Raw genomic sequence first — 14006 nt, 5'->3', positions numbered from 1 at the left:
GGTAAAAGGGTGAGGGTCAAACAGGCACAGGTTTGTCAGCGAGGTAGCCTGAACGGCAGACTCTCCCACATGGGAAATTTTCCAGTGCCGTGAATGCTACCCTGGGCTCTGTATCTATCCAGACTTGGTCCTGGTGTTTTTTCCTTCAGTGAAACTACTATTTGTTTTATCTCTTCCATTCCCAATCCCCAAACCTATTATATAGGATGATGAGAGCCTGAAGTACCTCACGCATGAGGAGAAGGACGTCATCCTGTTTTTTGAAGAGACTATTGATTCCCTAGAGGATGACTTTGAGGAGCAAGTCCTCTGTGACAGTGGAGTACACTGCCACTCCCCACCGTCTCTGGAAGGGAGCACTCCCAGCCCCTCGGAGCCAGAAGATGTCATTGACTTAGTGCAGCCAGTACCTGCGGCTGGGGAACCCGAGCACCCTCCGGGAGTGAACGAAGCAGCAGGTGAGGAGTGGAGCCCCTGCCGGCTCTGGCTGGCTGTGTGTGTTTTACACGACAGAGGCACTGCTCTCTGTGTCTGCGCTGTGAAGGCTGTTGGGGCTTATCTGGTTCTTGTAGGGTAGTTTGTCCAGCTACCGTATTTTGCCGTATATAATATGCATTCTTTTTGCCCAAATTTTTGAGGGAAAAGTAAGGGTATGCATTATACATGGGTAGTCCTAATTCCATATCTATCAGAATGTTTTTAATTCTTTTATTTATGCTCATGTGTTAAAAATGTAATTAGAAAGCAATAACGATATCTGTATACAAAATAATACCCTGCAATATGATAATCTGTTTTGTTTCTCCATATAGACAAATAAATAATTGAATGAAAAAATTGAAATATTTTTTTTTCCTGAAAGTTTGGGCCAAAACATGGTGCCCGTTATACACGGCAAAATACGGTAAGTGGGTATTTTCTTAGCATATTAGGATGAGGACACATGAAAGGAAATTCCAAAAGGGCTAGAATTAAGAATGAGACTCACTGGGCATACAGATAGCTTGTCTCTCTGTATTAAAAAGAAAGGAAATTGGAAGTAGCTTCCAGGTAACAATTCATTATAGGAAGAAAACATATGAGGTACTTGTATTTTAGCCCTTGAAGTTTAATCTCACTTTTTGCGCAAGATTATCCCCTGTCGCTGCAGCATGACTTTCCAAGGTGGGTATTCGACATGCAAAGACAGCTGGCTCAGGAAAACAGGAAAAGACCAAAACAAAAACTCAGCTCTGCACCCTCTTTGTACCTACGCTTTACTCAGGGCAGCATCAAAAGAGAGGCGCGCTCTTTGCCCATCAAGTCCTGTGATGGAACCAAAGGAGAGGGACAAGGAGAAAATTTTCTTCCATTTTTCTTCCTAATTAGAAATAAATGTGGTCAAGGGGATAAGGATTGGTAATGATGAGGAAAAACTAGAAAGGAAAATAATTTAGCTCTGCTAACTACAAAATACTGCCATTTGTCATGAGCCTCTAGAAATATTTTTTCCTTTTTTATTTGTAAGCAGTGCTGTGTTACACCCAATTTCACATACTATGGCCATAGATTCCAAAGATGGAGCTTAGTTTGCAGCCATCTCTTTAAAGAAGAGGCTTAGTATGAAATCCCTATTTTTGTCACACTTCTTTAAAGTATACTTCCTAAAATTTGAACCAGCTGTTCCTTTAAAAATGTCAGATCATATGCCCTTCACTTCCCTAACATGGTATTTTCAAAACAATTTTAAGTGCCTACTGTGTGCCAGGCATCATGTGAGGTTCTGCGATACAAAGATAAGTGAGACACAGCCTGCAGTTCTGCAGCAGGAGACAGGTATGGGAATCGAAGGGCGGAGAAGTGCTAGGCATTCTGCGGTCACTGTACACTCGGAGGTAGTAAAGGCTCCATGGCTGGCGTGTAAATCCCACCTGGGCCTGTCAGGAAACATTTCCATTGCAGAGAAGGTTGCTTTTACCATGTGCTTCCCAGGTGCTGACCTTTTCTGACCCGGCAGTCCTTTACTTTCTCATCCTGTGGTTATGAGAATCATGTACTCTGTTCTGTTTCATTAGCCCAGGAGACAGGGATAGAGGGAGTTTAGTTTATAGGAGGTACTGCTGAAGTTGGAATTACATCCATTTGAGACCCTTTTCAACTCAGTGGAAAGGAAATGTAATGTGTTAATATTTACATAAGGTCACATAAGCTTATGAGGATTCTCCCTACTTCTCAGGGGCTGGACCTAGTGGAAAGGAAGACATTCCTGCCCTGGAGCTCAGAACACAAGGTATAGAGATTTCTCCCCAACCAGAGTCCACAGTTCCAGAGGCCCCTCCTCAGCCACCTTCCCTGCCTGTCCCAGCAGCGCCAGCCCATCCCAGGAAAGAGCTGCTCTCTGCTTCTCCTCCAGCAGAGCACCCAAAACTGCCCCGCTCGGTTCCCACTCCGCTTATTATCGCCCAGAAAATTTCTGAGAAGTTGGCAGGAAATGAAGCACTTTCTCCTACCTCTCCCTCGAAGGAGGGCAGGCCTGGAGAATGGAGGACACTGACTTCCACAGCCCCTCGAAATGGAGACCACTCGTTGTGGCACAGACATACGGCACAGCCTGCACCCAAGGTCCACCGCTTCCCGAGCAACATCAGTGTGACCAACAGTGCCGGGAAGGAGTTCAACAAGACCATCTCCAAGGCAGCGGTCAATGTGCAGGAGCGGAAGGCCCGGGTCCTGGCCAACATTAACGGTGTCTCTTTTCTCTCCTTGGGAGAAATGGAAGATCGGGCCCAAAAGGGTGATCTCCCTGAGCAGAGGAGAAGCATCTCGCCAGAGCAGGGGACACATGACCAGAGCAAGCCAGGCACCATCCAGGAAGCCGTGTCCACAGGGGCGGGAGGGCAGCCCAGCAGTCAGCAGTCCAGAGGCGTGCAGACGGAGCAGACCCCACCACTGGCCAATGGCTTCCAGAGCATCCACGATGTCCTAAAGAGTGAGCCTGGTGGCTTTTTCTCTACTGGGAAAACTGTCACCTTCCATCCAGACCCGGCTCTCACCAGTAAACTTGCACGCCAGAACGCCAGCAAGAGCTTGTACGAGCACCGGCCACCAGACTGCGGGCAGGATGCTAGGAAGCGGGCAGGTTCGCTGCCCAGGGCCGTGGGGTTCAGACCCCAGGGCATCACTGTCCAGTTCGCTGGCCGAGGCTCCACTGAGGAAGCCCGCCGGGAGGCCCTGCGGAAGCTCGGCCTGCTGAAGGAGAACTTGTGATGGAGAGCAAGTCGGGGCTGGAGGAGGAAGACAGCCAGGTTTGTTTGGGCCAAAGTAGCAGTGCGCTGTAAAGAGTAGTCACAACCATCCCAATGGCTGTGCCCTTCTGAGGACCAGCGGTGACAGGTACCAGGACTCAGGAGTCTGGGCCAGGGGCTGAGAACAGAAAGGACTGCCCCACTCCCATCCCACCCCTGAGCTGGGATTTCCCTCTGTGAACGAGGGCTGGCCCCATATCGTCCTTTTTTCCCAAGAACTCAGAGAGGTTTGTGTGATTTGTTGCTTCCATCTACTTTGTGGATTCGGGAGGATGGGGCTTGGGTCTGACTTGTTATTCTCAAGTCTCTAATCCAGCCTTTGATCCCAAGCATATCTACATGAAAGCCAGTTTAGGTCTCTCATACCCAGGTCTCCAAGATAGGGATCTCCTCTCCTTTTCTAAGAAAATGTTAAAAACTGTTAAATTTTCATAGTGTCTTAAAATACATTTTTGGTGTTTTGTTTTTGAAGGGTAAAGGGCAGTATGTTAGCCCTAAGTATGCCTTTGTATATTGATAGAATTTGGTTTGCCTAGTTTTTTTTTTTTTAATTGAAACCTAAAAAGTGTTTAGAGTAGGATGTACTATAATTTTGAGTTGTGAGAGTGGAATAGAAAGGTTGAGTTTGGAAAGGGTGGTAATTTAAAGAACACAAGTCTCATCACACTGAAGGGTCTGTCTGGGAGACGTGTGTATGAGCACTTATTGTGTATATGCGTGTACATAATGTTTATAGAAACATGTTATCATATACATATATATAGGTGCTGCGTGGGCACATACATGTTCATCATCGCATATATATAAACTTCCTAAAACCCTATACTCTTGATAGACACAGCCATCTGGGTGGGGACAAATGACACAGAAACTGTTACTTCCTAACATGGAAGTCTTTTAAGGACACGTCCGCATAGTATTTTGGTGAGTCCATGTCTTTTTTCTTCTGCAATGTGTGTTCTGTTCCCGGTTAAAGTAATATTCCAAGTAAGGTTCCAGATAAGCAAAATCCTTTCTTTTTTTAGTGAAGAACATTTTCAAAGATTTAATTGATCACCTAATTTTAGTTCTGCATTTTCCAAGGTAGCTAGTAAACAGGAGGAGACAAAAGATTTTTCAGATCCCATGTGTTTTGTGAGCAAGATCTCAGGATTAATTTAAAAGGGAAAAAGCCAGCGAACTAGGTGACACTGCATGAGAAGGACTAGTTTGCTCCCACGCCATCCCACACGCTGAGTTGTAGCCGCAAGTGTTATTATCAGAACTACTTAAGGCTGACATCTTAAACCTCTAATAATAGACTGGAAAGGGCCACCCTTAGATACCACGCTCTTTTGTTATTATGTCTCAGCTACTGTCACAGAATCTATTTCTTTCCTGTTGAGTAATATTTTAATTCGAATTTTAAAATGTGCTGTGAAGGATATTTTTCATAGTATTCAACTTGCCTTGTAAGTTACATAAAATGATTGTAATTTTTGTTTTCTCTTCGAACTATACAGTATTTAGTGTTTTTGCCAGTCCTTGTCCTCCTGAAATAATATCATGGATTCTTAATGGTCTTAATTTAAATACGTTTTTAAAGTAGTTTTATTTTACTCCTGTTTATATTGGATTTGGTTAAAGGGTTCTTGAGGGCTGGATTATCTTTTTACAAAGTGAGATGCCCTATACAGTGTTTAAAAACAGAGTGTCTTGATATGGCTGACATTCTAAATACCCTTTATATATGAGGATTATTTCTTTTTATCTTATCCTGTCTTTATCGTGATTAGGGTGAACTTGACTATATATAGTATATTTGTTCTCATAATGACATTTTTGAAAATAAATTGAAATTTATCTTATATATAAACAACTTTGTTTTTACATTTTATACTTATTCTCAATTATTTTCTTTTAAATGGTTATATTCTTTCCTTATATGTATTCATAATTTCTACTTCCTATTTATCTGTAATTATACTCACTATTATTCTGGTCATTTCTTGTGCCCAAACGCTAGAAATTAAAGCCATACATTTTGTACAAGGTTGAAATTGTAGCTGCTGATGAAGTAACCTGTCTGTGTGTGCTTTGTGTTAACAAAAACAGCTGGTTTGCTGAAGGCTGTTAGTTTTCTCGCCATACTGCGTGATAGGACATTCTTAAAGGGTCGCCAAAGGAATTTTAAGGACCATATTGCAAAGCAAAATTGTAATGAAAAGGAAAGATGAATCTTAAGTGTCCAGTTTTTTTTTTTCAAGTGATACTTGTAAATCAGTCTCCCTTTGTTGAAACTCTTTATCTTAAAATCAGGGAAACATTATTTTGCTTTTAGGAAGGTATATACAAATGGCCCAACCAGAGTCTCACCTGTAGCCTGTAATACTTTGCAGTTGCCAGGGTAACAGGGTCTGTTCCATCTCTCCCCCTGTTCCTCCTCTCTTCTCCTGTGTTTGGTTCCTGGTGTGCACACTCATCTTCACAAAACTAGCAGAAATGTTGATTTTTGCTTTTCTGTCCCAGCTCACATTCTCATCCTGTGAGGTGGTTGAGAAGAAATGCGCAGCCTGGGGCTCCTCGGATGAGTGTCTCTGAGCCCAAGGATGTGCCCGGTGCAGGCCGGGCCGCGCTGTGTGCTGGCTCCTTGTCCTGACTTTGACAATATAGGATTCTTCCTTCACAATCCCTGATGGGGGTCGGGGGAGCCGGGGGCAGGGTGGGGAGCGGCTCCCCGTGTAGGCTCCCCACTTGAAATAAGCTTTCATGAAGAGGTTCGTGGAGTTGATAAGCAAGGCCTTACAGAACAGGGTGGACCTTTTTATTCGTAAAAATCAGAAATGTATTATTTTCATTAAATTCCCACAGCTTTGGCTATGTGAAATCGGTTCCTTATGTTTATTCAAGAGTAATAAACAGAGGCAACTAAGATAAATATGAAAACAATTTGCTCTTATCAAGGAACTCATAACTGCTATGCTGTTTTCCTAACGAGGTGGCAGAACGAGGCACTGTTGCTCTCTGAGTGTATTTTATCGCCCTGAAAGAACAAGCTTAATAAACTTTTTTTCCCTAAACTGCTCCCTTGGGTTCTTAAATGTTTGCACCAAATCCTTGTGTTCTCTGAAGGAGCAGGGCTTGGGTTTTTTTTTTTCTTTTTCTTCCTGCTCCCACCTGTGGCCTGGGATCCGGGAGCTCCTGGGTGGCAGGAGGAAGGGGAGGAGTGTGGGGGAATGCTCACCTGTGAAAGGTTCGTGTTTTCATTGAAATGACAAGTCACCAAACAGGTTTTGTTTCTTCTCTTCACAACAGGCTTTTTCCCTGCTTAAAAGCACGGGGAACAAGTTCCATATCCTTTTCTAATCTACTCGCTGGACAAGCCCTGCTTTCAGATATCTGAGAAAAGAGAAAGCCGAGCTCTGGGCTGTGCTGTCCTGGGAAAACTGGAGCTCTGAGACTGGACTTGAAATGGAGGACCGCCTGGGCGGCCCCACCGCCTGCAGTCCCTGCCCAGGTCCTGCTTTCCCCCCTGCTCCAGAATTGCCAGAATCACCCTCTTCGCTGAGTAAAAACGCCACATGGGTGAAACCCCATCTATCTGCACGAGGAAAGGATGATAACCTTGGAACGCTCCCTGTCCCACACTTGTTAGCATGAAACGACCAGCCTTTGTGTGTGACAGCTGCAGTCCTTTTTAAATGTCTCTTTAGTCAAAGAAAGAGAGCTCTCCTACACATTCTAAATTAGTAAGACTTAAGAAATGCCAGTCACTGCTGTCGTCAGCAGGCTCATTCTCCTTCCTGGTTATTGCCCAGCTGAGGGGGCGGCCGATGGCCCCCGGAGCCAGGCCAAGCCTGCCCGGAAGGTACCATCACTTCAGCCCTGTCCAGCTTGCTCTGTACAGATTTACTTCAGGCTCACTTCTTATCTAAGTGGCCTGAACTTTGTATTCAACAATGAGCTAAAAGGGGGAACCTGGTGGTTTCCAGAAATGACCTGGAAAGCCTAAATGACAAATGTAGGAATTCTCTGGCCTGGAAGGGGGGCAGACCCCAAATCGCCCTAGGAAGCAGGTGGTAGAAGCAGGGCCCACCCTCTCTGGAGAATTGAGCAAGCCTGGGATACCCCCGGTATGCTTTTCGCCTCCTCATTCCTTGTCATCCCCACTGCCATGGTCGCACACAGGTCCTTCTCCAAACACACTGGGATCAAGAGTGAAGCCGTCAGGAGGAATCCCCAGCCTCATTGATTGAGCACGGTATAGGTTTTTCAGATTCCTACTGCTTCTTCAGGACCATCTCGGCCAGCTCTTTACCAGCAGACCATGGCTTCTGAGTGAGGTTCAGCTAGCATTTTGAAGGGGAAACCTGCCTGGTTTTGAGCAGGGCCTCAGGGTCTCCTTGCTGGAGCTCCAAGTGTGGTGTCTTGGGTTCAGATTCGGTGATCACCCTCACGCCACCGCCCTGCCCCCAGGAAAGGTGGCAGCTGTGCTGGTCCAGCTGGGTGGAAGCTGCGGTTAATGGAACTCAGTCATTGATAAACAGGTCACACTTCATAAACCTTGAGTATTTGTGTGTGAAGCAGAGCTGCCAAGGGGAGTAACCTAAGAACTAGAAATACTTTTAAGGGGTGGGGCTGAATGAACAAGGAATCCATGTATCAGGTGTAAAGGCCTCCAGAGAACAAGGAGCTCTGTGCATGTGTGTGCTTGCACGTGTGTGCTTGCACTCGCCTGTACACCAGCCCCTCCAGAGACTGGTTGGTTTCTATCCTCAGCATTCCTGATTTTGTTGTGGTGGTGATGTTGTGTACTCGCCCTGAGCCCTGAGACCTGCCACAGAAGGCTTGTCCTTGTCTTTAACGACATTTCCAGGTCTCTGCGGCCTTTATAGAATTAGGTAATTCCTCATGGAACCCACACCCCTGACAAGTTACTGGGATGGCAATTCTGCATGGTTCTCTTGGGCTTCCAACTAGCTCTCCTGTTGTACAACAATTTCTTGGTCCATGAAATAGGATTAAATGTATCTTTTTACTTGGCCATTTGCTTGGTATCTAAGCATTTTGAATTTGGGGGCAGTAACTTCTGTCAAAGAACAGGAAGGCTCAGGAGGGCCCCCTCCCTTCCGGGCAAGGGCCCTGCTGCCCTGGGCCTTGTCCTCCTAGGCTTGCTCTCCACATTCAGGGCTCAGGCGCACCGATGGTGCTCTTCCCAACTCACAGCCCACGTGCTTGTGAGACCTGCCAAGGCTCCTTATTTTTCAGTCCAGTCTTAAAGGCCAAGTGAACTGAACTAAAAATGTTCATAATGTAAAACAGTAGTTTGAAACTTGTCTTCATTTGGGAAGCATAGGAGGCGAAGCTGAATATGACGACATTTATTCATGTGTTCAGCAGATCGTTGCTTCATTTCCTTCTGCTGTGAGTGGTGCTGAATGTTATCACTTATTCCCCATGACCCACTACTGGGTGGGGCTGCCGTACCCACTCACCGATGAGAAAATGCAGGCTTCTCTCCTCTTCACCAGGGCCCCTTGGGGGCTACTGGGTCTATGCCCTGGTTGTAGTGGCTGCAAACTCCCTCGACCCTGCCTTCTGTGAAACCGTGAAGCTGATGCCTTCCGGCTGTCCCTCTACTGAGTGTGGGACTAGCCCTCCGCAGGGTCACCCGCACTGCCATCTCGTTCTCTTCCACAGAGCCTTTCCTGAGTCGAACAGGGCCCTCTCCCATGCTGTCATCACACTCTGCCCCGCACTCGCTTCAGCTCGTCCCTGATTTATAGTTGGGTTTCCACTGATAGTAGGCACTGGGGACTTGTCTTCAGGGACAAGAAGGAAAGACGGGTGAAGATCGTGTCTTTGCAAAGTCAGGCCTGGCAGGAAGAGCCTTCCGGTGGGTGGCAGAGACCTGGAGAGAGGAGAGGGAGCAGGTGGTGCACGGGCCTCAGAAGGGCCCTGCCAGTTGGGCTGGGGTTCCTCGGATCTGCTGCATGTGACCTCTGTCTTGGGGGATCCAGTTCAAAGCTGTTCCTTTGGTTCCGTCTCTCTCACTCCCTCAGGACTTGGTTCTGGAATCCAGAATCACCAGTTGTGGTTTCCAGTAGACCCTTGTGCAAGACTCCAGTTCACAGCACAGCTGGATGAGCTCGGGGGAAACTGCCCGGCCTGCTTCCTGGCAGGCCTTGGACCTGTGCATGTTACTGGACAGGCAAGCTTCAGTGGGAGGCCCAGGACCCGGATGTACTGAGCAGGGGTGCCCCAAGCAGGACACGGCGGAGTGGCCACTGCCAAGGCCAAGCCCCAGCCTCACCTCCAGCAGAGGCCACCAGCTCAGGTGGGAACACCTCAGGAGGGTGCTAGGCGAGACTTGATGTCACCATTTTACATCTTGAGCCACATTCCCACCGTGACACACTTGCAAGGCAAACTGGTGTTCCCTCTCCAGTCATGTCTTAAATTATTACAACTCTGCCAATATTCGTCAGCGGCACTGTTGAAATTTTTGTCTGCATTTTACTGGGAATGTACCTGCTTCCAGAGAACTGAGCATCTCCTTGCCTTGGAGGCTGTACACTTCATCTGGTAATGTTTAATTATCGTTTAAACTGTGGTTTTCAACATTTCTTCAAGGAATTTCAGTGCCAGTTTGGGCAAGATTTTTTAATTGCTCAGTTTTATCTTTTAAATGTAAGTTTTTCTCAGCTCATTCACCCAGCTCAGACAGTCTTGATTCCAAATGACCATTTGCTCTTTCTAGAAGCCATATCCACCTTCAAAGGTGTCTTTTGCTTTAAGTGTCATCTGCTTGGTCCCAGACTCCACACCGCAACCCTTGCGCTTTGTACGGAGCAGAGACAGCCTGAAGGACCGAGCCTGTCAAACCTGCACACGGAATGCTGAAGAGGCTGTGGGAGCTGCCTCCAGGGGCTTGGCTGTTGTGATAGGTAATTCGGTGTGGCCTCAGAGGTCACGTGGAGAGGTCTCGGCTCGCTATGGGAATCTTACAGCACTTAGAGCTGGCAGAAAATAGAATGCAAAATAAAATAGGCTGTTCTCCCAGACGTGAGGTGCAGGCAGTGACTGGGGAGTGCTCTGCGCGAGGGAAGCAGCAGGAACGGCACTCAGTGTCACCCCTTCCAATTCCAAGATTTCGTCGTGGGTCCACGTGCAGCAGGCTTTGCTGTTACTCAAACCTGAGCCTGAGTCCCAGTCCTGTAGTCGTTAGCTGTGTGACCTGACCTCTCTGGGACTCACTTTCTTCATCTGAGAAAATGGGGACAAACCACACTTGCCTCACAGGGAGTGAATGGTAAGGCTGAATGAGGCCACAGGTGTCAGGTGTCTGCCTGGCACATACTTCACTGTCATCCCATCACCGTCACCATCACCATCATCATCACCACCACCATGATTATCGTCACTGTCTTCACCATTGCTATCATCATCACCATCACCATCACCATCCTCACTGCCACCACCAAGGCCACGCCATACTTCCTATACAGCTTTCTGGAATGGCCTGAGCAAGCCCCGCAGCATGGACAGTGAGCAGGCACCAGCCTGACAGCCTCATTCGGACACCACTGACCCCCTCAGCCCCGCGCTCACACTTACTTCAGTTACCTTAGCAAAGAAGCAGTTTTAGATCTAAACTGCCCTGCCTACTGAGAAGCAGGGTTTTGCCACTTTCTAAAAATAGGTCTCCAGAGTTTATTTTCCTTCCCTGAGGCTGGGCAGGTCTGGCTTCCTGCTTAGATACACAGCATCGGAGCACTCCCCCATCCAAGTCCACACTTTTCCACCTCTCCTTTCCTTTCTCCTCTCAGAGCTGGGCCCAGCCCTGCCCCTGAGGCCTCCTCCCACAGGAGGAAGTGCCTCGCCCAGCACAGCGCCCCAAAGACTCCAGGGAACACTGGGGGATTGTCCGGCCAGAGCCCCTTGGCCGCCTTGAGGAGGAAGTATTTATTCTGAGTTGCTGGGCTGGCCGGGCTGCAGCCCTCAGACTTTCCACCCCACACAGCGCACTCCCAGCCAGCCCCTCCCTGCCTTGTCAGCCAGAGCTCCCAGAGAGGTCTCTGAGAAGCAGGTGGAATGATCCAGATCCCAGTTAAACCTGCCTTGGGTCAGGAGGCCCCCCGGCATTCCCCCTCCCTTTGCAGGATCACCTCCACCTTCCTCTCCTCCCTGGTCTAGGTAGAGAAGCCCAGTAATTCTTCCTTCAAGTGGCTGCCTCTCAGCCCGTGTTGGCCAGCACCAGCTCTCCTTCCAGAATGGAGCAGCAGACTCTGCCTCCCTCTCAGAAATGTCCTCCTGGAGCCTTCCTGTGCAACACAACCTTCACTTCCTTCACCTGGACACAGCCCAGCCCTCGCAGTACCCCTGTGGCAGGAGACTGTTCAGAGGCCACCTGGTACAACTCAGAGCAGACAGCATTCTGTGGGAAGTCTGGGCTTAAGGTTCAACCTTCGCTCTCACCACGTGTGTGCACTTATGGTGCATGGATGAGAGATTCAGAGACTAAATGAGACAACAGATGTGCAAAACTTCTGAAAATGGAAAGAGCAGTAGGATCCAGGGCAATGGTTCTCATAGTGTGGGCCCCTGGCTGGCAAAGTAAACATCATCAGAAAACTTGCAGAACCCTGACTGGTATGGATCAGTGGGTTGGGTGCCGTCCTGTGAAATGAAAGGTCACTGGTTCAATTCCTGGTCAGGGCACATGCCTGGGTTGCAGGCCAGGTCCCCAGTTGGGGCGAGCAAGACGCAACTGATAGATGATCCTCTCCCTCTCTTTCCTCTCTAAAAAAATAAATAAATAAAATCTTTTAAAATAAAAAGGAAATTTGTAGAAATGAAAATTAGCAGACTCACCCCAGGACCTACAGAATGAAAGCTCTGGGGATGGGACACAGGAATCCAGTTTTAACAGATTTCCATGTGATTCTAATGCACTCACTGGGCTTGTAGACAGAAAACAGACCCTTTCTCCTAAGGTGCACAGCTGGACAGAGTAACCTAAGATGCCAAATAGGTGCTGGCTGTAATATCCTAGAGGGTAGGGACCAGGTCCTATTTATCTTTGCTTCCCCTGTGTCTAGTGTGGCATCTGGCACACAGTAGGTATTCAATTAATAGCTCTTCCATTGAATAGGTATGTGAACAGTAAAAGACAAAAGTAGCTCAGGAGCCTTACAATAAGTGTACATTACATTTACAATTTAGAAAGCAGATAATCTTATTTTAGGAAAGGGGTGGGGAGAGAAAGAAAAAAATAGACTCGGGCCACTTTCTTGGTCCCATCCATGACGACTATGTGGGAGATGATTGGTGGGAACCCTTGACAAGACAAGGACCTGCATCCCTGGGTCTCCCTGGATGGATCAAGAGGTCACAAGTTGGCTGTGGCTGCGTTGGCTGCGTTGGCTGTTGGCTACGAGTATTTGAGTACCTATTATGTGTGCCCCAGGGGCTGAGGATATAGTGGTGAGCAGGGCGCACACAGTCCCATCCTCCCAAGCTGACAGTTGAGGAAGAAGATAGACAAATACGGTATTTGAAAGAAGACATGATAGTACTATAAAGGGGAAATACTGAGGCCAAGGGACAGAGGAGGGGGATGTTCAGGGAAGACTTCTGGTCAGAGAACGAGACCGAGCGGACTTGAAGGGCGCTCAGAAGTTTAAGTGACTAAACAGTGAGAGATTCCGGGCATACGGCCTGGCTGTGCAAAGACCCAGGGGCAAGTGGGCACTGAAGCAGTTAGGACGGGCTGCACCTGAGAGGCGCAGTCACTGACCTAAACCTTGTGTGTGGGGGGGGACTGTCAGCAAGGGTGCGGTCCCTGCCCATGCAGCCTGCAGGCCAGCTGTCACTCCACAAACACTCGGGTACCTTTCCAGACACTGGGGTACAGCACAACAGAAGCAAAGCACAAAACAGACCCACTCTTAAGGAGCTTACATCCTAGTGGCAAAGACAGAAACAAACAGCAAAGCCAAGAACAGTGCTTGGGAGAGGAGTATGAATGGAATGCGGGACGGGTGGACCAAGGAAGGGGAATGCCACGTCATCACCAGGCAGGTCGAGTCAGGAATGTGCCAGCTCACCCCTCATGTCACCCCACCACTCAGGGCTTCAGCCAGATGGTTCCAGCATTGTGGTTTGCAATCAAAGAAAGGGAAAATCACCATGTTTTGGGGGAGGAAGGAACGAGACAAAAAAAGCTCTATGCTATGCTAAACTAATACTACATTAGTCACATTTTATTAGTATAGTGCACTACTGTACATCTCATACCATGCACACCACTACTGCCCCACATCATGCATATCATTTGTGCTACACTGCACTGCACATACACTACCTGTGCTATACTAGCTGTACACACTATATGCTGTACATACTACACTATGCCCGACACATAATCCACACTTAGCACATGTTTGTGGGACTGAGCTAAGGCTTCTCCAGCTGCAAATGAGGACCCTTTCTCTTCTGCTTGTCCTTTGGGGCCTGTGAGATAAGAGAAAATATATGAGGTCTGTCCATAAAAAATCCAGTCACTGTAATGTAACAAGAACAGTTTGCACAATATTGATGTAACCCGGCAGCCAAGGAGAGTGGACTGGAATGTGCATGTGTGAACAATGTCGACTTCACTGTACTAGTCAGTGGGGGGTGGTAGATGCTGTTGAGTGAGCATGTGTACTGTGTGGTTGTCGCATTCAAAATGACTGAGTG

General features: G+C 47.8%; 1 protein-coding gene across 3 annotated transcripts in view; it reads left to right on the top strand.

Annotated features, from left to right (window-relative positions):
• The window catches only part of PROSER2 (proline and serine rich 2), a 52092-nt gene extending 39416 nt beyond the window's left edge, over nt 1–12676 (top strand). The window contains exons 3-6 of one of the 3 annotated variants that reach the window (XR_006653672.3): nt 206–458; nt 2216–3284; nt 6579–10210; nt 11460–12676. Coding sequence is in view for 2 of the 3 variants with exons in the window: in XM_045186151.3 (XP_045042086.2) it covers nt 206–458; nt 2216–3246 (1284 nt within the window). In the remaining variant the exon portion in view is untranslated. Of the gene's footprint in view, nt 1–205; nt 459–2215; nt 6359–6578 lie in introns of those variants that run through there. The other 2 variants (XM_045186151.3, XM_024580178.4) reach the window with 2 other exon arrangements.
• Nucleotides 12677–14006: the final 1330 nt, after the last annotated feature.

The sequence above is a fragment of the Desmodus rotundus genome, chromosome 4, assembly GCF_022682495.2.
Source record: "Desmodus rotundus isolate HL8 chromosome 4, HLdesRot8A.1, whole genome shotgun sequence".
In the NCBI taxonomy this organism is placed as follows: domain Eukaryota; kingdom Metazoa; phylum Chordata; class Mammalia; order Chiroptera; family Phyllostomidae; genus Desmodus; species Desmodus rotundus.
This window is presented reverse-complemented; position numbering and strand designations above follow the sequence as displayed.